This window comes from Homalodisca vitripennis, chromosome 3 (genome assembly GCF_021130785.1).
Source record: "Homalodisca vitripennis isolate AUS2020 chromosome 3, UT_GWSS_2.1, whole genome shotgun sequence".
Lineage (NCBI taxonomy): Eukaryota > Metazoa > Arthropoda > Insecta > Hemiptera > Cicadellidae > Homalodisca > Homalodisca vitripennis.
The window spans coordinates 81,809,191-81,832,884 of NC_060209.1; the positions used below are offsets into that span (position 1 = coordinate 81,809,191).

Here is a 23,694-nt window from a genome sequence, read left to right on the forward strand (position 1 = left end):
GAGCTCCAAGTTAACCCACTACTCTCTGATAGTTCCTCAATTGTCTGTCGACGGTCGGTGAGCACAAGTTCACGAATTTTATCAACATTTTCGTCCGTTCGAGAGGTTGATGGACGTCCAGAACGAGGTTTGTCTTCAATCGACATGTCGCCATTTTTAAATCGAGCGAACCACTCGTAGACCTGAGTTTTCCCCATAGCATCATCTTTGTAAGCTGTATTCAACATTAAAATAGTTTCTGCAGCATTTTTACCAAGTAAATAACAAAATTTCACAGCTGCACGTTGTTCACTTAAACTTGCCATCACAAAAAACGAAACAAGAACAAAACAGGGTTAGCGAAAACAGTCACTACGAACGAACAGAATGCACTAGGACAACGGAACTGGGGTCACTGAGCTCGCAATGGGTTGCGCGACACACGCCTAGCGGCAGGAATGTGTACTACACGCTGCCGGCTGCCAGCAATACAATTCCGGTTTTTTTTGGGTACCCCCTCGTATACCATCTTGCTGCATAAATATAGGCACATTGCACAACGTATGCTGCTCACTCCAGAGAGGATGATTGAAAACTCAGGAAAAAATCAATAATGCACATCCAGTGGCAAAACTATAAAGCTAAAATGGTTCATAAAAAATTAATTATTGGCTGAGTTTTAATCAAAGTTATCTTAAAGAGACAGAAAACTTTCATTTCTGTGGGATATTCTCAATATTTATCACTCCCTACCTTTATTCTTTTTCCATATCTGCTTTTCTTTGTATTTCTGGTATTATAAATAAACTTACTATATGTACCAAACTTATATGTTAACGTTGTGTTTTAAATGGGCAATTCATAACATTAGTTTTAGGGGAGAGATCCTCTTTTAAAGATCTATGTTATTTAAATGGGGAATTCACCTGTTAGTTAGGAACCAATAACTTTTAACCTAATTGATTGATTGATTTGAAAGTTTCAAAACGTATTGTAGGTTGAATGAGCCATAACATTTTTTTTTTTAATGTGCTACAACTAATAAATTTATGATTTTTTCATTACAAAATGATTAAAGCATTTTTGTATTAGATTTTGTATTGTATTGTTTATTCTTTGTCGATTTAAAAAAATACTAATGCTTTGTAGATAGCTTAGTAATCAATGTCCAGAAATAATTTCATACCATTTGGATGGCTGTTTCAGAAGAAAACTGTACCTAAGTTTTTTAAAACAAGTAATGAAATCAGGCTTATAAGTAAACCTTTACTTACTATGATTTATTAAAACTCTGCTGGTGAGTAGTTCTCATCATTTTGTCTTCTTTTTGCCTCTTGAGTAGTCTCCCTTTTACTATGCTCTCTTTGGTTTGTCACTCGGCTGACTTTTCTGCTTTAAAATCCTAAATTGTCTATAGTTTTTAGTAGGCTTTGAATCAAATGCAAGTATTATGCAAGGCCTAAAAGCTAAAACATAAACACATAAACTTATTTTATAAAAAGACTTATTTTTAACTATAAAACTAGTCAAATGTTATGTTTAATCAGCATAAGCCAAGGAATATTTTTTGTGGTTATGACATTTTTTTAATTGAAAAGTGTGTTTTTCCCCTTAACACCCACAATCAATTATATCAACAACAAAAAAGATGAAGTTATCATGGATACATCAAATTCTAATATAACATATTACTATACGAGAATGTGTAGTTAAAGTTAACAACAATGGCTCTTTCTATCTGTAGCTTATATGAAAATAGACCACTCAACATTGCTCTCGGTGGAAAATGATACTAGAATAAAGAACAAAGCCAAGGAGGTATACTTGTGTAGAGAGGGGAAATCTCAGCATTCGGTTAAAGGAGGAGCTTTTATAAAAGTAACAAAGAAGTGAGCTTTTGTTCACTTGTTGGGCGGTGACAAAGAGCCCCACATCTCTTCAGTGGAGTATCCAACACGGCTGTGCATAAAATATCACCTGTCCTGTCGACGCACGGCTCAATCAGAAACTAGAAACTTCACTCACGGAATATTCCCTTCCCGGGCGTTCTATGTGTATTTGACTTTTTCACTGTCTTGGTAACTGAGGATTTTTGAGAATAACTAATAGGTTCTGCAAAGTACACTTTACAGATTTAAATAGTTTGTATTGAGCCTCTGAATGCGTTGTTTATAATTTTAGATTATAAAAGGTAATACTAAAGAGATTTGCTTTAACATTTTGTTTATATTCAACGTACACTCTGTTTTCATCGAAAAATATTTTAAGTGTAATTTTAGATTTAGTTGCTGATTATTAATTTTGAGTAGAATGTTAATAGATGTCAAACTTCATGATTTTTATGTATGTCTAGATACGAGTATGTATTATCACACAAGACATATACTAACCTGTGGTTATCTAGATTAGTACTAAGATGTGTCAGCTGCAGTCAAGTATAATTTATGATACCTCTCGAACTATGATTTCTGGTAACTTATACTGCAGTATGAGCATTGTATGGATTTCTTGACTAGTATTTGACTACAAGGACATCTAGACAAATATTAAGAAGCGTCTGCATCAGTCGATGTGTTAATTAAATATGTTTTATACAGAATTCTTGATCTAATGTTGTAAACAAATCTATAATTTCCTCTGCAGTTTATGAGTAAGTCTGCAGCCAAAGACAATACAAACCTAGATGTCTCACTGAGATTATAACTTGGATAAGATAACAGAATTCACTAGTGTTATACCATGTCCTATCAACTACATTGTAGCTAATTGTTCCAATTTCTGGGGAGATGAGGAAACATTTTGCTGGATCAATTTGTATTGTTCCGTCTTAAGAAAAATGTAACCCTATGAATTCAAATGCAATGAAACTATACAATGTATAATGGAAAATGTAATTAATCCTTAATCATATTTATTAAGTAGAATACAATGACTGAGACTTACATATTAAAGAAAAGTTCATAAACTATTCGTTTATTGCCATAGCATCATAAAATTGTTAGTCTGTTGTATTAATATAAGGAACAAAAGTATGCTATACCACATGTCACATAACAGGCTTCATTGAGGTTGCTTGAAAAATTTGAGATCTATAGCTCATTTTTTCTTGAGATATCCTTCGAAAAACAGAAAAGATATTTTACAGCCTCCAATCAGAAGTCAGAAGTATTATTGTCTTTAAACACAAGTGTGTGATTGAAAAAATCATACTTATATAAATATATAAAATATTGTACTATTCTAATATAACCATGTTAAAATATTATAGATTGACTTGAACAATATAAGCACAAGATGCTTAATAATAGTTATTAAATTAATTATGTAGACAAGCTTATCAAAAACATTGTTATTTTGTAATTTAGTTAAAGTCTAAATAACAAGATTAATTTTAGAAGAGAAAATCTGGCAGCTATTATTGAGTGATAGACTTCAATTATGCTCAGTCAGATCCCATTGATAGACATGCACCTTCATTGAAGTCGTTCTTGTCTATGTAGAAATGAAGTGCAAAACTTTAAAGTGTACAGGTTAGGTTACATAAACACTGGCCATTATCAAACATGACATTGCCTAAGTAGAAATGACTTTACATGGAACATTTTAAGTCCACACCTCAACTTGTTCTTGAGATATCCATTGGAAAATAAACATACAAGCAGACAAAATTGTCAGTACTCTTAGCAACATACAAAATTTCAAGTTTATAGTTCAATTCATTGTTGAGATATCGCCCTTTGCTAACACTCAGCACATCTCATGGAGTGACATGCACCAGCATTGAACTCATAGAGATGAAGCCTCGTGTAAAAATTCAAGTCAATAGGTCAGTTTATTCTCAAGATACTGTGCAAAGAGAAAGACAGAAATAAGATTTTTCCAACCTCTTGAGTGATAGCATTTACTAACGCTTACCCAAAAATCTTACCGACAAATGTTTATTTATGAAAACTTTTTCAAATTTCCTTTTGTAATAACTCATTTTGTATTCATTTTAGCAACATTTAAACAGTATTTTCCATGTGAAAATCTTGGAATTTGAGGAGGAAACTATTATTTTTTACTTGATTAAGTTCTGTCCAAAGGAACTAATTAAAGCCAAAGGTGCGCTATTGGTAATTACCAACAAACTTTAGCCTGTCTCAAGGTGGCAGCAGTCTATTGAATTTTAATTAACTGCAGAAACTTGATATGTCAAACTTTACCTCCAGTTATACACAAGTTTCAAAGTCATCCAAAACATCAGTTATTAATAATTGTTAATAATTTATAATGGATGATGGACTAATTATATTATCATGGAAATCATGTGTTATAGTTTAATATGAGAGAATATTTTTATAAACTCTTCTTTATCGTCTTTGACACGGTTAATACAATGAGCTCATTAATTGAGTTATAATGTATAACTGAATTAAGAAATTTTTGATGTAAAGAAGCAAATAAGTCACATTAATGATATTTGGTGGCTGTAATTGAAAACTGGTTAAACAAATTCGGTAGTATTCAAGGCCAGTGATGTAATAAAGTCTGGAGGGTGTGGAATGTGGAAAATATTATCCTTGTAAAAGTCTGAGGGATATATCCTAACACTCTTTCTCTCTCCCTCCCCATAGGAATACCACTGTTTAGAAGATATCATCACCCCATTATCTCTTGTTTTATTCATAATTTAAAATTTAATGAGAGTCTAATTAAAATTTGGTAAGTGCATTCATTAGGTATTCAGGGGCAGTAGTGTACTTTCTCAGGTAAAAAAGAATATCAGGAAGTGTGGATGATACAAAATTTTATCCACTTAAACATATCAGAGGCTTAAATATAACTTAAACCCCTTCGCCCTCCCCATAGATACTCCACTGTTTAGAGATCCTTATCAGCTTACTAGCCCTTACTTTTTTTAATATTTGTACATATCTGGCATACCTGCAACATGATCCTCAGGATTATTTACTTAATTGAAAGTACCCATGCCAAGTTAACATACATTTAAATAATATGTATTTTTCATTTTTAAATTCTCTATTAAGCACTCCACTAGGGAGATGCTAGGCAGTAAGCAGCTAAAATTGTTCCCTAATAACCCTTCTCTCTCTCCTTCATAGCGTCGAAAAATTACTTTACATCTAGTAATTAAAAACTGAAACAGTCTGATTTCATTGAAAACAGAATGGTCAAATAAAACCAATGTATAGCTGAACCAATGAACCCTCACATTATTTGTGAGACATTTAAGACCATTTTCTGCCTTCAGAAGTCAAAAATGTATAATAAGATATGAATATATATATAAACATATTATTTGCACCTTGAGCAGTAAATTTACATATTGAAATTTCAGTGAGCTTATAGGTCATATTAAAATTATCCCATTTTAAATCTTTTTGTAGGGTAGCTGAATTCTGGGAAAGAAGACAATCTCCAAGTTAAGGGATAGTATTTTCTTGCTGGTCGCTCGGAATGTTTACTGTGACATGCCTCACATACTGTTGGTTCTCAACACACCCATAGCTTGTGCCCAAGGCTAACACTCGTCCTAAAGTTACAGCTCTCAATCGGTAGCTAATTTACAAACAAACCTTTAAAAAAACCTTTAAACAAAACAAAAAAAACAACATTTGTCATCTTCCGAAAACAGTTTTGAAGAATAGGGACACGTAAAGTTAAACATGTAAAACATCAAGGAATTTACATAGATAAGGCATTATTCAAGGATGTTAAATCTTAAATGTAAAAATTAAATCTGATATATTTCTATTCAAATTCTTGTCAAAATCAATACTATTAAAAAAAAATGAAAATAGATTATTTGTTACTCGTTTCCCCCATTTTTGTTAATCAAAGAACATTGTTATGGAGAAATTCTTCAGGGGACAAGGTACACAATTCTTTTTTGTTTTGTAAACCTTGCCAATGCAAACAATAACACAATTAAATTATCAAAATACATATAGAAATACTTTTAAAAGGATAGAAATGTTGACAGAAATGCCATATTCCCTTAAATATGAGACAATTCTTAGTGTCTGTTGATGACAAAGGAATATAATGTGTATTGTATTCCATTAGGAAATAGTTATTCAGGCTATTTAAGACAAACCCCCTGCATACAGGTACACTATTGTGCAAATTAATGTTAACAAAGGTAGAAATCCAGTTTTTATACATTGGGGCATCTGCTGTGCATATTCTGTCAGCTGTTTTCTTCAAGAAAACAACATAACCTCAAAACCTTATTATTAACATATCATTCTTAAGTCGTACCTTGTGTAACATTATTATTATATGTTGTTATATCTTGGTTATATATGCAAGTTTGTGTTATTTTCATTTATTTTGTGAAAAATTTGTAATCAGGTTTGACTGTTTATTGATATGGATATCACACCTAGGAAAAGAGAAAGGATCGTAACACCTAATGAGTATACACCAATGACTCAGAGGGACATTGCAAAGGAGTGTTGTGTAAGTTTGGGTGCTGTAAACAACATAATTAAACAAAGAAAGGAAACAGGGTCCGTTGAAGTGCAGCAGAAAAAAAAATGTGAAAGAAAACTGAAGATTACTCCTCGAGATAAAGCCTTCCTTTTGCATGATAGCAAACTTCATCCCAGAAAAACAAGTTATGATCTCTAGCAAGATTTAGAAAAGGCTGGAGTAAAAATTCACAACTCAGCGGTACACAAACAACAGAAGGAGGGAGAAAAGCTGTGAGACTACAGAGGAAACAACTTCTGACAGTGCCTATGATGAAAAAATTACTAAACTGGGTAAAGAAATACCCTCACTGGAGCGCAGAAGATTGGAGAAAGGTGTGATTTCTGATGAGAAACATTCCCATCAGTAGTCAAAATTCGTTCGAAATGCAGTCAATGAATCACTTTCTGCTAGCAATTTTAACCAAGCAGAAAAAAATATTCTAAGGATGTTTTTCATACTCAGGGACTGGCACTCTTATTCCTATTGAAAGTATGATAACAGTGAAAAGTACAAAGAATTTCTGGGACAACGCTCAGCTATAGAGCTTGACAAAGGCCAGGCTGAAGGGACTCCAATTTTTCAACAAGACTCAGCTCCATGCCACGTATCAAATACTATGATGAATACTTCAAGAATAATAATATTACCCTTCTGGGTTGGGAATCTGGGAATTCACCTGATCTTAATCCTAATGTAAGGCTAGACTGCAAAAAATGGACAGTACGACAAAAACAAAACTGGTAAAAGCAGTAACTTAAGTGTGGTTTAAAGATGAAGCAATCGCAAACAATTGCAAAAAAAACTTGTGGATTCCATACCAAGAAGTGTCCAGGAAGTCAGAAAAGTAAAAGGGGGACATATTCCATAATAATTAATGGTAACAATCTCATGTAAGTGTACCTAGATGTAGCTTTGGCGTAAATAAATCATATTTACAAATTAAATCTGCTTATTCACAGTAATTCGCACAATACTGTATGTAATGGAATACACTAATTCTACTAGATAGAAAAATGAAGTCATATATGAAATGTTTTGGAAATTGCCACTAATAACAATAATATATCATGTACACAATAATATAATAGTACAATGTATATAACAGTACATCAGCATCAAAATTAATACACTAAACATTTACTAACTACAAAAACATTCCACATTACAAAAAAATATGTGTGGCCAAACGCTACATGCCCTTATGCCAGCAGGAATAAAAAGTAAACAAAATAAATTGCAAGACTGAAATGTTGGCTGTCATGAAAACCTTTTTATGCCCTGAAGGAATATATGCTTTTAGCATTTATTTATAAATTAAATAAGTTTTTTTTAACCTAATTTTGTAAAGACAATCAATTTTTATTGTATTTTAATTTTTTTTTACTTAGTTGCAATGTATAATTTATTTGCAATAATACAGAACATTTTTAAGCAAACAGTGAAAACACGTTTAGTAATCATTAACAGTATCCCTTTTAGATAAGTTATATGGATTTTGTACAAGTAAAGGAATTGTAAATGCAACTATTAACTCCATTAATGAAGTGTGGAGAGTAGCTCTTAGACTTCAATTGGGTATTTAACAGTGTCTGTCAAAAAAAATTCTTTAAACGTTTATCATCAAGGAATAAAAGACAAATAACTCATTTGGTATGCCTCATCAACCACTGGCAGAATATTTATCACATAAACACCCATAATGATTGCGATGAGCATGCAATCTCCCAGTAGAGATTAGGTATGGTGTTCCTAAAGGATCCACTCTTGGGCCTTTACGTTCCTGTGTTATCTGAAGGGATTACCTGGGGTGGTGACTGGGAGTATTGATAGCATTTGCCTGCATGAGGATAATGCAAGTTTGCTCTTAACGGAGTCAAAATATAATCCCAATGATTTGCTTATGTAAATTTAGTAGTAGTAAAACAGATCTTTCAGATAAAAGTTTATTATTAAATAATTCAAAATGTCAGTGCTTGAAAGCAAGACCTTTTTACAAAACAACCACTCCAGAATATAAAATTTTTGATTGAAATAAAAGTAAACTCAACATTGGATTTAATTAATTATTGACAAAGTTTTAAGTGGTATATGATTACAGATATTTGAACCTAAAATGTTGGAATTAGTGTGTATAGGACACAACTACAATCAATTTGAGTAAAATATTGATTGTAATAGAATTATGTTGAAGTTAAACTGAAGTGGTATTGTCAGTATCTCTTTGATACATCTTGGTATTGTGACAGTTTGTAATGTATTTCAAAGAACGTCATACCTCTTTTACTCTCATAACATTTTTTACTCCATACTAGAACAGAAAGGGGGAATTAGAATTGTTCAAGAAAATCAAAATTGTGAGCACAGAAAAGATATAATACAGAATATTTCTTGGAACACTTTCCACAGCACAGTCTAATGTTGGCCGAACATAGTGCATCAGAAGCGAATTCTGTTGACTGCTCCTATCAATCCATATGTTTTAATTCACTTGATATGCATCACTATTCAAGTACAACATTTATAATTTTACTTTAATACAATTTGAATTTTTATTTATTTAGTTTTCAGCAGTTGTAATAAATTCTGGTCTGTATAATCAAGCTAAGTATTATATACTTGTAAAACAAATATTATTCTTGTTGCAGGCACCGTGTCAGGTAGAACTTGAGAACTGGGTAAATAGTATCCATTCGGCCTGTGCAGCTGCATTCGCTAGACATCGGGGCAAGACAGGGACTCTACATCTGCTGCAGGAAGAAATTTACAGGCTTGAAAAGGCAATTGAGTCTGTAAGTATCAATCATTTAAAATTTGTGTGTATAAAATACCATCTGCTTTAGTATTTAAATAATACTAGCTTATTGAGAGACATACACTGTTACTCTATTATTATTATTATTTGCTTTAAAAAGCAAACGGTTTATTGTGCATGATTTCTCAGGTATAGATAATATAAATGAATTTCTTGTATTTATTGTGTCCTACAAAATGATTCACTAAAAGACTAAGAAAGTTATAAGAAATTTGACTTCACTTCTTTAAAGATTTTGAAAATTGTAATTAAGTTCATGTAGACTTTTCTTACAATTGTTTATATTCTCAAGTTTGTATTTTTTTTGTAAAGTGGAACTAACAATGTCTGACCAATCTCTGAATGTTTTATTTCTAAAGAGAATTACTTGTTTAATTATTGTTGCTCTGTAATAAAAACCTTTTGGTGTTTTTTTGCTATTTCATATAAAAAACTATAATTTTTAATATAATAAACAACGTAATTACAAAGAAATAAAAAAGGCCAAAATAACTAGCAGTGAACAAGACCCACTTGTCACACAGACTCATAGGAGTAAATATTAGGTAAGTATTTTAAGGAGCAGTGACTCAACTGACTATATCCAGTCTCATATAGAGGTATTTTCTGTCACAGTACAATATATGTAGCCTATATGTTGGAACAGAAGAAATAAAATACATTATTTATAATTTTTTAAATGGCCTACTATAGTTCACATGATACCATGTTCCTGCAAGGTGGCACAGGTATTTTTTACTTGTATTCTCTTGTTACAGTCACAGTTCCTTTAAATAGTTTAAGTTGACAATACATTTAGCTTTAATTGTAAATATCATACCACTAGAACATAACCTGCCTATAAAACCTTTGGTTTTAAATCCACATCTTAAGGGCCAGCTGACTGGTGGTCATTTGAATTTGAACCTTGTAATAACACCTTTACCTCAGATATCTTTACAACATTATTTAAAACGCCTTTATACCTCATCATAAAAATATTAAAAAGTGTAAACTTTACAAGAAAAACTAAAAACACGTGAATGTGTATTTATTATATCAATCAAGTGAAACATTTCCCATAACTTGATGCCCGACAATAATGGTGTAAAAGTGTTTAAAGTTTAACATTATTCTTATTAGATCAAATTAAAATGTCTTCTCACTACAGCTGGATTTTAAATATGGAAAAACATTTGAGTAAATGGGTGATAAATGTACAGAGTTAAGTATATTGCATGTAAAAATACATAATTCACCCTACAGAACACATAAAGCCCTTGACTCTTTTCTCAGAAGCAGCCAAAGTAGCCTCAGATGCCTTCAGTTATTATTGTATTTACTAAGTTTGTAACCTACATGTAAATATTTAAATGGCTGTATTCAGGAAGAAAAATAAATTCGATTATGCAATATGTTCAGTCTGTACATGAAATACAATATAAAAGTTCTACCTTTTACTGTGAAGTAATTGTTAAACTATCTCATCAATGACATAACTGAGGTTATATCTATGTGTAGTCATAGCCCTTTAAAACTCTTCTGGTTCGGTTTGGCTAAATTGGTGATCTGTCTCTGGCCAAGAATAATTATTACACATGCCCGTACTAACACGTATAACAATACTCATACATTGAGGAGAACTTAGAATGTCTAAATTTATACTCTAGAAGGTACATATCATGAACTCCACATTGATAGTGTTATAGATGATTAGTTTTGGATTCTGTGTTCACTGTGACCATTTAAAACAATTGATGATTCCATTGAATCTTAGATTATATCTGTTATTCCATTTTTGAATGCAAAGAATGTTGACAGTCGAATTTTGTTATAAAATTACAGAGATTTATGTGAAAGTGCAATGAGTGATGGGATTGTGTGAAATTAAGTTCAGCAGTTCAATGAAGGACGGACAAATACTCCAGATAGAACCTGAAGTGGGCGACCTTCTGTTGTGAAATAAGACTTGGTTTCAAATTAAAATGAAAGAAAATAGACAATTCACGATGATAACGCTTTCAGATGAATTTCCAAATTTTTCATTCTCAAGCTTAAGTATATGGCAGGTATTTAGGAGTGTATTGTCCAATCTATACACCATCTGATCAATACCAATATCAGTCAATCAGAGGAAAACTTTAATGATTACATCTCATGATTACAGGATCACAAGCTGAAGCATATGGCAGGTCTATAGCAGATAAACATCCTGATTCTCCAGTACAAGGAGAACTTAGAATGGCTACATTGATATCTCATGATTACAGGATCACAAGCTGAAGCATATGGCAGATCTGCAGCAGAGTGTAGTGTCTGATCCTGACACCAAGCAGCAGATAAACACCCAGATTGTTCAGTGGGAGGAGAATTTAGAACGGTTACATTGCGAACAGTTCCGGTTACGGTGCTACATGGCTAGCCTTCAAAACGGGGAACTTCCTAATCCCAAGGTACTCCTCATACATGTATATATTAGGCATGACTAAAAGCACATAATATTTTAATAATAGGTTATATTTATAACTATTGTACAATTTTTCAGAGCTTACTGACGCACGTTTCACGCGCCACAAAAGGAACGTTAAACAAGCTGGGCGTGTTTACCGTTTCTTCGTTCCATGCTTTCATATGTGCCCGTTCACCCTCATTGCTCAATAACCTGCTGGCCGGTCGAGGAGCCACCAAGCGCCGGCCTCCTATGCTCTCTCGCTCCAACAGCGGTTCCAGCCGGCGCTCGCTACAGATGAGCTCGAGAGACGAATCGGAGAAAACTGTCAAAGTCTCAGTGCCAGAGAACCAAGTAATTATTGACCTTGCACCTATTGTCTTAGGCGAATATTCAGTTATTTTCTGTGTCTCTGTGTTTTTCTTCTTTTCATCTTGCTTTCACTGTTCATTATTAATACTAGTGAATTTATTCTTATTTGTTTATTTTAGTTTTAACCTTTTCCTTCTGACAGTACTATGTGGTGGGTGATAATGTTTTCTAATTTTCAAACTGATTTTTTTCGTTCAATTTATTGCAGGATTTATGTTTTACTTTTTGTTTAAATCATTGTTTGTTTCCTTTTTTTATTGATAAAAACTTTTCTTTCTCACAAAATTCTGACACTTGTGTCAGCTGAACTGAAAGAGTTTGATCAAATTGCAATTTTTTCAAAATCTATTAATTTTTTGTTTTAAATCGTTATGATTTTAAAATCAAGGTATAAAATTACTTTTGTGTACTGAAATGTTGTTGAGGTGAAAACCTGTAAATAACAATTATTTTCTTAATAATCTAATTTAATATTTCCACCAATATCAATCTGATTTTACCTCATATATGTCTTTAAATATGAAATCTATTTAAGACATACTTCATTTGTCAAATTTCTTTTTCATTGTGAAATATGTAAAAAAAAAGACAGTAAGAGGTTCCAGTTGACTTGTGTAGCATTAATAAAGTAAAGGTATCTCATTTTAAAGTCAGAACTTATTATAAAATTTGTTTTACAAGAAATGGCTGTGTGGATGCAATTGTTTTAACTTAGTATGACTTGTATATTATTTAGCCTTAAATGTTAATGTTAAATATTTGAATCATACATTTCATAAAACACTTGTTTCATTGTTTGGCATAAACATGTATGGCAAGTATAAACATGTATGGAAGAGAAATGCAGTCAATATATTTTTTGGTCTTAAAATATAGGTGTTTCATAAATTAAAGATCCAAAGAGAAATTATCAAAAGTTTTGTTATGTAAATATTAGTCTAGAAGTAAATATAGTTTTATAAGTTATGAAAAATTGCCATTTTTATATAGAAAAATATAAACAATAACCAACCATTTCAAAGTGGATGCCATAATCATAAAAAATGAAGAGACTTACAGAACACTCTATTTTCTCAAAACTGTGAACTCAAAATTGTAGGCTAGAATTATTAGAAATTGAATAACTTTAAAACTATCGGTTTGTACTTATTACTTCAAAAATTATCTTGGTACAAATAATTTTATAATTTGATATGATGTAAATTAGTGTAGTAAATGTCTGTACTATATCTAAAATTTAATTTCAAACAGAGTTGTATTGTACATTGTTTTAAAAATTATACTTGAAAAAACATTTCTTGCTTTTCCTGTAACTTTATATTTAAAAATTGATTATTTTTTAATTTTAAATGAGCATGAGCTAATCTATGAGTAAAAAGGGGTGAAAGAGGTTTCCATATTTTGAAAATAATTAAAAATGAAAGCATAATGTTAATTGTTATTTTGAAGAATTGTTTATGTATCAATTTTAAATTATTATTTAGAACACAACATATCTTTTTATTTCAAGATTCAAGGCTAAAGTACTCAGAATTTCTCCACTTAAAGACAAGTTGTCAGAGTTGTATTTTTTATATTGTTAGAAAGCTTAACTCGTTTACAATGATTCTAATTAATAATTTTTATTACATCGATTCTAAAGAATAGTTTAGAGTGGCTATATGTTTACACTGTTTACTTGTATGGTTACGAATTTGAAGTGGTTGTTTATTTAGAGTTTATGGAAACCAAATTTTAAAATATCAAACCAAACTTGAAAATAATAAATTTTGAATTGGTACAGGTCGTTTCTGGTAAATCTTATTGTTTTAAACGACTATAAATATATAACTGAATTTCTCATATTCTATTTGATAGGGTTGAGGGGGAGGGAAGGGGAAGGTGTATATGTTATTTCAACTTTATTTTATGAACTATTACCCATTAAATTTGAGACTCCTTACAAGAAGTACCTTGATTTATATATATATATATATATATATATATATATATATATATATATATATATATATATATTCACCTCAACAGCTATTACCAACGTTTAGTTCCAGAAAAATGTATCTGCAGTAACTTAAAGTGTCTAGTAGCCATATTCACTAATTTATTGTTTTTTTAACGTTTAAAGCGGAGACCCAGCTCAGTAATGGAGTATTATCTTTCCCGGTCAGCCTGGTCGATGGAAGATAACGATAGTATCGATGTTTAAATACCACAAAATACCAATAAGAACAGATATTTTTTCTAGTTTTTTACATGGACACCTGAATGTGTACAATGCAGTGAACCCTGATCCTTTCTTTGAACATGGTTTGTGGAGACTTTGAGTGCATTATATTGAGTTGAATCTTACAAAGACTAGTCTCAAGACGGGGCCTATGTACCTTACAATAGACATTCCTGAAAGACATTTGAAGTGTGAAAGTGTTGCACTGAGGGGGACGCCTTAGCGACGGAAGTGACCGGCCTTACCGCACCAATCTGGCAGCAGGTGAGTGGACCTCTTTCTATTGGTAACCTACAAGCCCCTCTTGTTAAACAAAATTCTAAATTTAATACAAGCTGTAACCACAAACCACGTTCAAACTCCGTAGGGTGCACTGTGTTGTATGGGGAATGTGTGCATGTTCGTACGCCTCGGCCACCTGTCCTGACATCCGGTGGACGTTGTAGGCCTACTCTCTACTTCTCTTCGCTAAAACCATTTTATTTCACATTTTGCAGAAATCTTGTTAACTTGGAGAACGGGCTTGTAGGATTTTGTAGCCCAGCAAATGTGTTACGAATTCTTTATTTCTGTAACAAATAATTAGTTTTTGTCTTGAAAAATGTTGTTATATGATATAAAATGGATGTTTAGTTTATTTCATGCTCATGTATTGGTTTTTTAATGTAATGATATTTAAGTTAACTTAACACTCCCAGTGAAATATCAATTTGTTCCAACTGTTTAAAAAAGGTCAATTTAATTTTGGTTTAAAATAAGTCCCAGCAATAATATGATTTCATAACTACTTACTATTTTAACTAATACATTGATTTACAAAGTAAAAATCATTCAAAGGTATCATTTCTCTTAATCTTATGTTTTATATTATCAGATTCTTAATTTTTTTGTTTTGGTACTTGTAGATTATCTCTTTAGTCTTTTATTTTATTTTGTTTTACCATACAATCTTTCACTTCTTATTAGTCTTAAAACTCACATTTATTTTATTAAACTGTCTTCAACATTTATTTTATTGAACTGACGTTTCTCAGCAAATTTTAATTATTTACCAATTTGGATACAAAGTTTTTTCAACCTGTTTTTTCTTCCTATACATAATTTATTTGTTCTTCCTTTTTTCTTTAAGGAATATGTCAACCTAACTTAATAGATTTTATTGTTTAGTTTTCTCTTGCACAGATTTTATTTTTCGATAAGAAAAGCAATAATAAAAACCTTTGTAATTTACTTTTTACCAATTAACTGCTTTGATTGTCAGTTATTGTTCTGAATAGTTAAAAAATTATATGCAATTTAACAGAATAGCTCTTGTGAAAACAAACCAAAAATACAATTGACAAATTCTGTATTTACATTATTTTTTGTAGTTACATTTTTCAATTCTTCAGCAGAAAATGTTATTTATATTAGTATTAATCAACACTTGTTGATAAAATTGGAAATTAATAATATATAATTTAATTTATTATCAACAGGCGTTTATATATGAAATATTTTTACTTAAAATACTATTTTATATTTTAAATATTATTGTTGGAATACTTAAATATGATTAATTTGATAATACTTTGTTTGGAAATACTAATAAAAGGACAATTTCTTTACTTAAATAAAATACTAAAATAATGTCTATTTTCCATTGAAATATGTTATGCTATTCTCTGACGTCTTACGTCCCACTACTTACAACAATATAAGTAGAAGTGGAGGTATATGTTCTATCTTCACATTAGTATTTTTGTAATGACATGTAGAAATAAATTTCTTGCTTTACTTTATAGCTTTTAATATATATTTGATGAATATAACTTAATATACTTTCATTAATACTGCAGAGAGGTTTAAAATATTTGGCACATTGCATTTATTTTTTTCAATATTGATTTAATTTTTTTGCGCTTTCCAGTTATACCCAGTTGACCTTCTATCATTTACAATGTCTTGAAGTTGTGTGTTAAATTGACTTGTGTTTTGTGCAGGATCACTGCAAAACACCGAAGTTCCAGTGTTTGAAATCCGTGATATCCTCTGCGGCAAAACCATCTTTCGTGGGTTCTTTCTAACTCTACTCATATGAAATTACACATTTAGAATTTTTTTTAATATCAGAGAATAGCATTTGTTTATTAAAAAACCTGTATAGGCACAACAGTAAACCATGTTAAATAATTGGTATTGAATTATATTGTTATAAACTTCTAAAAACTAATTAATAACATTTTAAATTGAATAAATTAAATACCTTTCCAATTTATTTAAATTGAAAATAATAACAAATCAGAAAGTAACCAAATTAATAAGTGCTGGGTTTTAAAAATTGATTAAAATTAGTTCATTACAGCTGTTGAACTTTAAAAAAAAAAATTAAAACTAATAAATTGGTGTAAATTTTAGTTTGCATGTTGCGCTTTAATTTGCTGGACGTTTTGTTTAATATTTTTCATGTTTTTTTCTGTTTGTTTTTGCATGTGCTACATTTTTCCTCTTCCAAGCTTTCTTAATTTTTAAACATGTTTAGATTTAATAATAAATTAACTTTATGCATAATAAGGTAATAAGCGAACATTGCATGTCATATAATAACTGTCAAAACATTTCTGCTTATTAGAGAAATGTGTTATATGTGAAACTGATGTGAATGTAATAAATTTAAAGGTTACAGCCTTGTAATGTGATACATGAATGTAAATTAGTAATTTGATTAATTAGCACTTGTCTTATATCATATTCAGATATACAGTTTAAAATTGTGAATTCACTACTTTAAATAGACTTTAAAGTCTTTAGTATCCAATTTTCAATGTGAATGAAAATAATGTGTGATATTGTTATGTATAATTGTTAAGTTATTATATTTTTATACTGGTTGAAGTGGAAACAATACTACTTACTTACTTAGTGATAATTACTTTCATAATTTTTCCAAATTAAATCAAACAAATTGTCTATTCATTGCAGGTTTTGTATACAAAGTGAAAAATATTGTTAGATCAACAGATTACATTAATGAAACATTTATGTCCTCCGGTATGTCAATAAGTAATAAAGAAATAGGATTAGTAACTGTAACTATAAGCTCAACAGTTAATAGAAACATAATAGTTGCCATAGTAAAACTATCTCATTTCTTAAAGAATCCTGTTTGTGTTTTAAGTTGACATTTTTTTTAAATTCAAGGTGATCATATTGTTATATATACAGGCAATAGGCAATAGACAAATATTAATTGTACAATATGTTTTTCGTTATCACAATGTAATAAAAATTGGTACATAGTCAATGATCAAAACTAAATAATTAAAATTATTCTGAACATTACTTTTGATACATATTTTGTTGATATAAAAATGTTGTAAAACATAAAAAAAATTGTTATATCCAAGGCTTAAACCCATTTTACAATATTTTTAGAAGATATATTTTTATTTAATTTTCATCATAAACTGTGTTTAGAGAATTTATTTACATTATAATATGTTTTTTGACAAAGTATTTCTTTTAATGTTTTTGTAAATTTATATAAGGGAAGTTTTTTTATATGACTGTGGAATATTATTATAAAATTTCAAACCTAGATAGAGAGGGCTAGTTTCTAATTTATTTAGTTTATGTGCCTTGCAAAAAGTGCATGATAATTCCCGAACGATTACAGGTAAAGTAATAAATCTTGGTGCATCATTACTGCATCCATAAATGTACTTTTTGAAGTAACTACCATATTTTTGTCTTGTCAGGAGGATCGCCCGCAAGGAATGAGAAGGAAATCTTAAATGAGGACATAGGTTAAGTAGTACATGAAATTAAAGGTCTTTATTGGTAGAGTACAATGCCTCAAATCCAATCTCAAAGAATTCACTCTTTAAAAAATTATCTCACTTAAGTTTTTCTTCTAACTCCTTGCGGGCCATCCCCTTAACATTACAAAAAATGGTAGGTACTTCAAAAAGTAGATTTATGGGTGCAGTAATGATGTACCACGCTTTATTACTTTACCTGTAATTGTTCAGGAGTTACCAAGCCAGTGCAGGACTTTATGTACACCCTGTATACAAATACTAACTACAACAAATTTGAAATAATTTTATTCATTTTCTGAAATCAAACAACTGTTTTATTTAATTTTTTTCAAGTTTCTGTATATTTCCTATTGTAAGAAATAGGGTAAGAAATTGTTTTATTAGCATTACCTTTATGTTCTTTTTTATTTTACAACAAAATGTTTAGGTATTACTGTTCATTGAACCATTTTGGCTCAAACCAACATAGAGGTTATTCAAATGTTACATTTAAGGGGAGCACTTCGTAAAAAATCTCAAAAATTAACAAATTTTTTTTTTTTTTTTTTTTATTAAAGTTTGGAATTTCCCGATAACAATGGTTGGTATTAAATTTTTTTTTTTATGATGACTAGAAGTGTCCGAAATATTTTTTTTTTTAAATAGGCCTGCAGGCAGTTTCGGGCCTGTAGCAGTCACACTTTGAATGGTGCTGTTATAGTACTACTTCGTTGCAGTCATGTTCATGATTTGGTTGGCAGTGACAGTTTGGTTATGTCAACAACTTACACTAACCAACAAAACATCTGTTTTATAACCATTGCTTATAAACCTAGGTAGCATACATGTTTTGGTTACTGACATTTCTGTTTTAGAGAGTGAAAAATTACGTAAATGATTATGGTTTTTTGTGAGTTTAGTGGAGAGTTCTGAGTATTTTTTGTTATAAGTGTAGTGAATTTTATAATGCCACGTTCAAAGCCCTGCATTTCAAGAAACGCGTTTTCAAAGGAAATCAACATAACCCTCCAACTAGTCCTAGGCCTAGTTTCTCAGGATCAAGTAACAATCGAGGTACCAATACTCCAAATGTGGATAGGCCCAAGACCTCAAAGTGCAAATCTTCTAAGAAGGTCAGTCACCTTTTTTGAAACAGTACCAATTGAATGAAAAATGAATGAGTCTGAAAACTGTATAGTTAATTATAGGATTGTTGAATGAGGCTCTTAGTAACGTTTCAGTGTGTAAAAATTGCCATGGCCAACTTGTTTACAAAGTAAACACATTGTAGGGCCTAGCATCAAAAATTATAGTCAGCTGTTCTGATTGTGAAAACACTATTACTGTGACAAACTCTGAATTAGTCAGGCCTAACACTAATCAGAATGAAGCAAAGTCTGATAGGCCTAACACATTTTATGACCAAAATCTTCTGTTTGGTTTATGCTATGCGTAACATAGGCAAAGGTAAGAGTGGCTGCGGAGAAAATTTGCGCTTTTATGAATCTTACACCTCCGCCTTTGAGATATCATGAACATGAGCATTACTTGGTTCAATGCTGAGTTAGTGTGTAAGAAGTCAAATGCAAAGTGCTGTGCAAGAAGCTGTATCGGATAATGATGTTGCAGAGACCTCGCTATAGCTGCTGATGGCTCATGGCAGAAGCGGGGGTCAACCTTTCACTAAATGGGAGTGGTATCAGTGACATCTTTAATCAACCGGTAAGGTCCTAGACATCGAGATTTTATCTAAATATTGCAGATGCACTAATAGACTAAACAACACGCATGGTGATGGCTGTATCGCAAAACTTTGAAGGTTCTAGTGGAGCCATGGAAGTTGCTGGAGCAGTCGCAATTTTTCAGCGCTCGCAGGCAATTGTATGAGGCTCGTTTACCTTGAATACCTTGGTGATGGAGACAGCAAGGCGTACTCCAGTGTATGCGAAGCCAAGCCCTATGGTGATACTGCCATAACAAAGATAGAATGCAATAGGCCATGTCCAGAAAACGGATGGGATCGAGATTAAAAAATCTAAAAGCTAAGACTAAAACACTCCCTGACGGCAGGCTCACGACTTGGCGGCAAGAACAAGCTAACAGATTCTGCCATTATTCAGCTCCAAAAATACTACGGATTGGCAATTGACGCAACACAAACTCTGTTGAAGACATGAAAAAAGCCATTTTGGGCAGAGTTTTTCCATGTGATGTCTTCTAATGAAAGGCCTCAACATGGACTATGTCCAGATGATGATGAAGAAACCTGGTGTAAGTACCGCAAAGCCGTAAAATCCAATGAAAACTATGATCATGGCAGCCATTTTCACTTGCCTGAAAACCTAATGGACATTTATTAAACCTATTTTTTCAAGATCTAGCCAATCCAAACTCTACTGGGCAAATGTACTAAGGGAAAAACTCAAAATCCCAATGAGTCCCTCAACAATGTTCATTTTGGACCTACATACCTAAAAGAACATTTGTGGAGATTAAAACTTTGAAATTTGGCATATATGAAGCTGTTACATGCTTTTAATGATGGCTACATTGGCAAATGCAAAGTATTTCAAGAAATAGGAGTGTCACCAGGGCAGCATTTTATTACAGCAATGAAAAAGCTTGACCGGCGGCGAATTTGGAAGGCAGAGAAAGCTCAAGAAGATATAGAGAAAAAAATTAGACAGAAGAAAAACTTACTAAAAAGAAGTCTGGAGGATGAAATATGAGGAGCAGGAAGGAGATCAGCCAGCCTATGCACCTGGAATGTACTGAAAAAGGTAATAAAGCAGTATTTTTTTCCGTTTTTTGTGTTTTTTTTTCCGAAAGTTGCGGTTTTCAATACAAAAGTACATGTTTCTCAAAAACTACAAATGGTAGGAATATGAAATTTTTTTTGTATGTTTGTTTTTATAGCACTGTTTTACATATTTTTTTTAAACCATATGTGAACCACTAAAAACATCACATTTCACTGAGTTCAATATTTATATACATACATATACACATATTTATATAGGTTTTTGACAAGCTTAAAACAAAAATATATAACTTTTAGGGTATATGCCCAAAAAAAATTTTTTTTTTGGTTCCACGTGTTCCCCTAGAAGCCCTCTTTAAATGAAAAAAAGAATTATGAAGATACCTCAAAGTAAGTTCTTGAGATAAGTGTACCTATGTTAACATTACGAAGATAGGGCGAAGTGCTCCCCTTAATTGAATTATTCCAATAAAAATTTGGTTGCATGATTTTACCACTATAAATAAATATATAATTACCCTAATTCATACATCTGCCTAATTAATATAATCAGGTGTTTAAAAAACAGTTTACATTCTTAAATGGTTATTCGAGGTTTATTCATATAATGACCAGTATTTCTTAATATTCCTATTGTTGTAGTTGTACTAACAGATAGTTAAAAAAAAAAATGATTACTTTCTATAAAACAGTTGAATTCAGACAGAATGGGTACTGTATCTTTATTTTGATCATGATTTGATATGATCAATTTAATTTTTTTCATTGTTTAGCTTGGACTGCAAGGAGAATTCTTTAAGAAAATTATCATGCTGTATACTGTAATAACCCTTACTTTATCGTAAAAATAAATATAAAAATAACTTATAGTGCTTTCAACTGTACAGATTATTGTATAAAATGCAAAGTTTTACATTTTATAATTTTTTACTGCCGTTATAAATTTTTAAAATAATATATTTAAGTCTTTTTCTATTACTATTCTTATTACTACTATATACTACTCTTATTATTATAAAAGGCCTTATCATTATGTTTTTTACCAAGAACTTGAGAATAAAACCTTATTGTTCTTTATCTATCTATCTATCTATCTATACATATATATATATATTATATAAATATATATATATATATATATATATATATATATATATATATATATATATATATATATATATATATAGATAAAGAACATGAATTAAAAATTTAATTTTGTAATTGTAACTCTTTTAATTAGTTTCTAATAGGCTTCAATCTATAGATTTTATTTGGTCATATTTAAACTGCTCTACAAAATAGCAATTCTGTTTATCACTTAACCTATAGCTTATGTGGCTTAATTCTTATGAGTTTAAACCATCTACCCATGAATCATTACTGAATCAGCAGTATCTCAACCCACTCTTTGTTATTTATTGTACACTTAATTAAATTTGGCTGATAGAAAGTTGACTCTAAGAATAATATGATTTCAATAGTTTTGTCAACATTGTAAGTTACAAAAGTAGAATACTAAGGTTTGATGATTGCGATCCATCCTCTTCTTTAGGTGAATTCAGAATCTGCAAGAAGAGTGGCAACATATAAAAAAAGAGTAGAGTGTATTACACTTTTGAATACTCTTTTAAGTTTTTAGATATACTTGCTAAAAACCGCTTTGTTTGTTGTCTAACACTTTTTATATAAGATATTAGTGCATTCAGGACTTATTGCAAAGAGCAAAGTTAAACAAAATCATATTTGATCACAAGTTCTAACTCCATTAAGAAATAAAACATTCTCATAACTGTTAATAAAACATAAAATTTGAATGTTTTTATATTTAACTTTTAATTAACTATTATCTTCAAACAATCCTTATTAAAGCAAGTTATTTACAAATAATAATAAAATATTATATATATATATATATATATATATATATATATATATATATATGTATATATGTACAATATGAATGTAGATTTTAAAGTAATTTATTACTTTAACATAATTTATACAATACATTATACACTCAAGGACTATTCTAAAAGTAAAGAATATTTGTTTTTCACATTTTTTTATTCAAATAATAAAATCAAATTTTAAATAATATTTTTATATTTTAGCTGTTTTTTGCATGCTTTCTATTTTAATTGAAATATTTGTCATATCATAGTGTTCTACCAACTTCTTTGTGTTTACTGCATACTTACTTGCCATAAAGTTCTGAACCAGTCATTATTGTCTGTTTCAGTTGTTTGTCATTACCTTAGCAAATTTTAAATTTAGGAAAAAACTGCAATTACATAAGATTAACTCTTAAGCTATAAAAGAGATATTAAAAAACCTCCTAATAAATTGATGAAACAATGGCTTTGTCAGCGTAGCAGCAGCCAGTTGAGTGTTATCTGAAGAGGCATATCGTTGCTGAATAAAATTCCACGCTGTTTTTAATGGCACAGCGTAGGCGATGAAGGGTCTGACAGTAGGCCATTACATTTATACTCCCCTCTGCCATCCTTGTCAGATAGAGTGAGAAAAGCAGGTGCAGTGTATCAAACTACAACCTTCACACAGTTGGCGGAATCATTAATATTGTCACATATTTTAAAACCTTTAAGAAAACTATAAATAAGTAACTTCTAAGGTCAATAACATGGTGGTAGATTTGTTTTTGCTCATCAGATTAAAATATTCTTGACTTTGACAGTGATTATCATAACATTTGTATGTTTTCTATTATCATAGAAACAATAAAAAAGTTGACATATCAATAAAATGTACATATATATATATGGAAACTAAAGTGTAAATAATATTGTCATAATGTTGTAAGTGTAATGTATAGGTCAAAATTAAACTCTAAACTAAAAA

General features: G+C 30.7%; 1 protein-coding gene across 17 annotated transcripts in view; it reads left to right on the top strand.

Annotated features, from left to right (window-relative positions):
- Positions 1-23,694, top strand: part of LOC124357111 (protein still life, isoforms C/SIF type 2) — a 911,156-nt gene that overhangs the window by 851,901 nt on the left and 35,561 nt on the right. For all 17 annotated transcript variants that reach the window (XR_006921921.1, XM_046808566.1, XM_046808571.1 and 14 more), the window contains 3 exons: positions 9,105-9,248; positions 11,521-11,703; positions 11,796-12,053. Coding sequence is in view for 16 of the 17 variants with exons in the window: in XM_046808566.1 (XP_046664522.1) it covers positions 9,105-9,248; positions 11,521-11,703; positions 11,796-12,053 (585 nt within the window). In the remaining variant the exon portion in view is untranslated. The remainder of the gene's footprint in view (positions 1-9,104; positions 9,249-11,520; positions 11,704-11,795; positions 12,054-23,694) is intronic.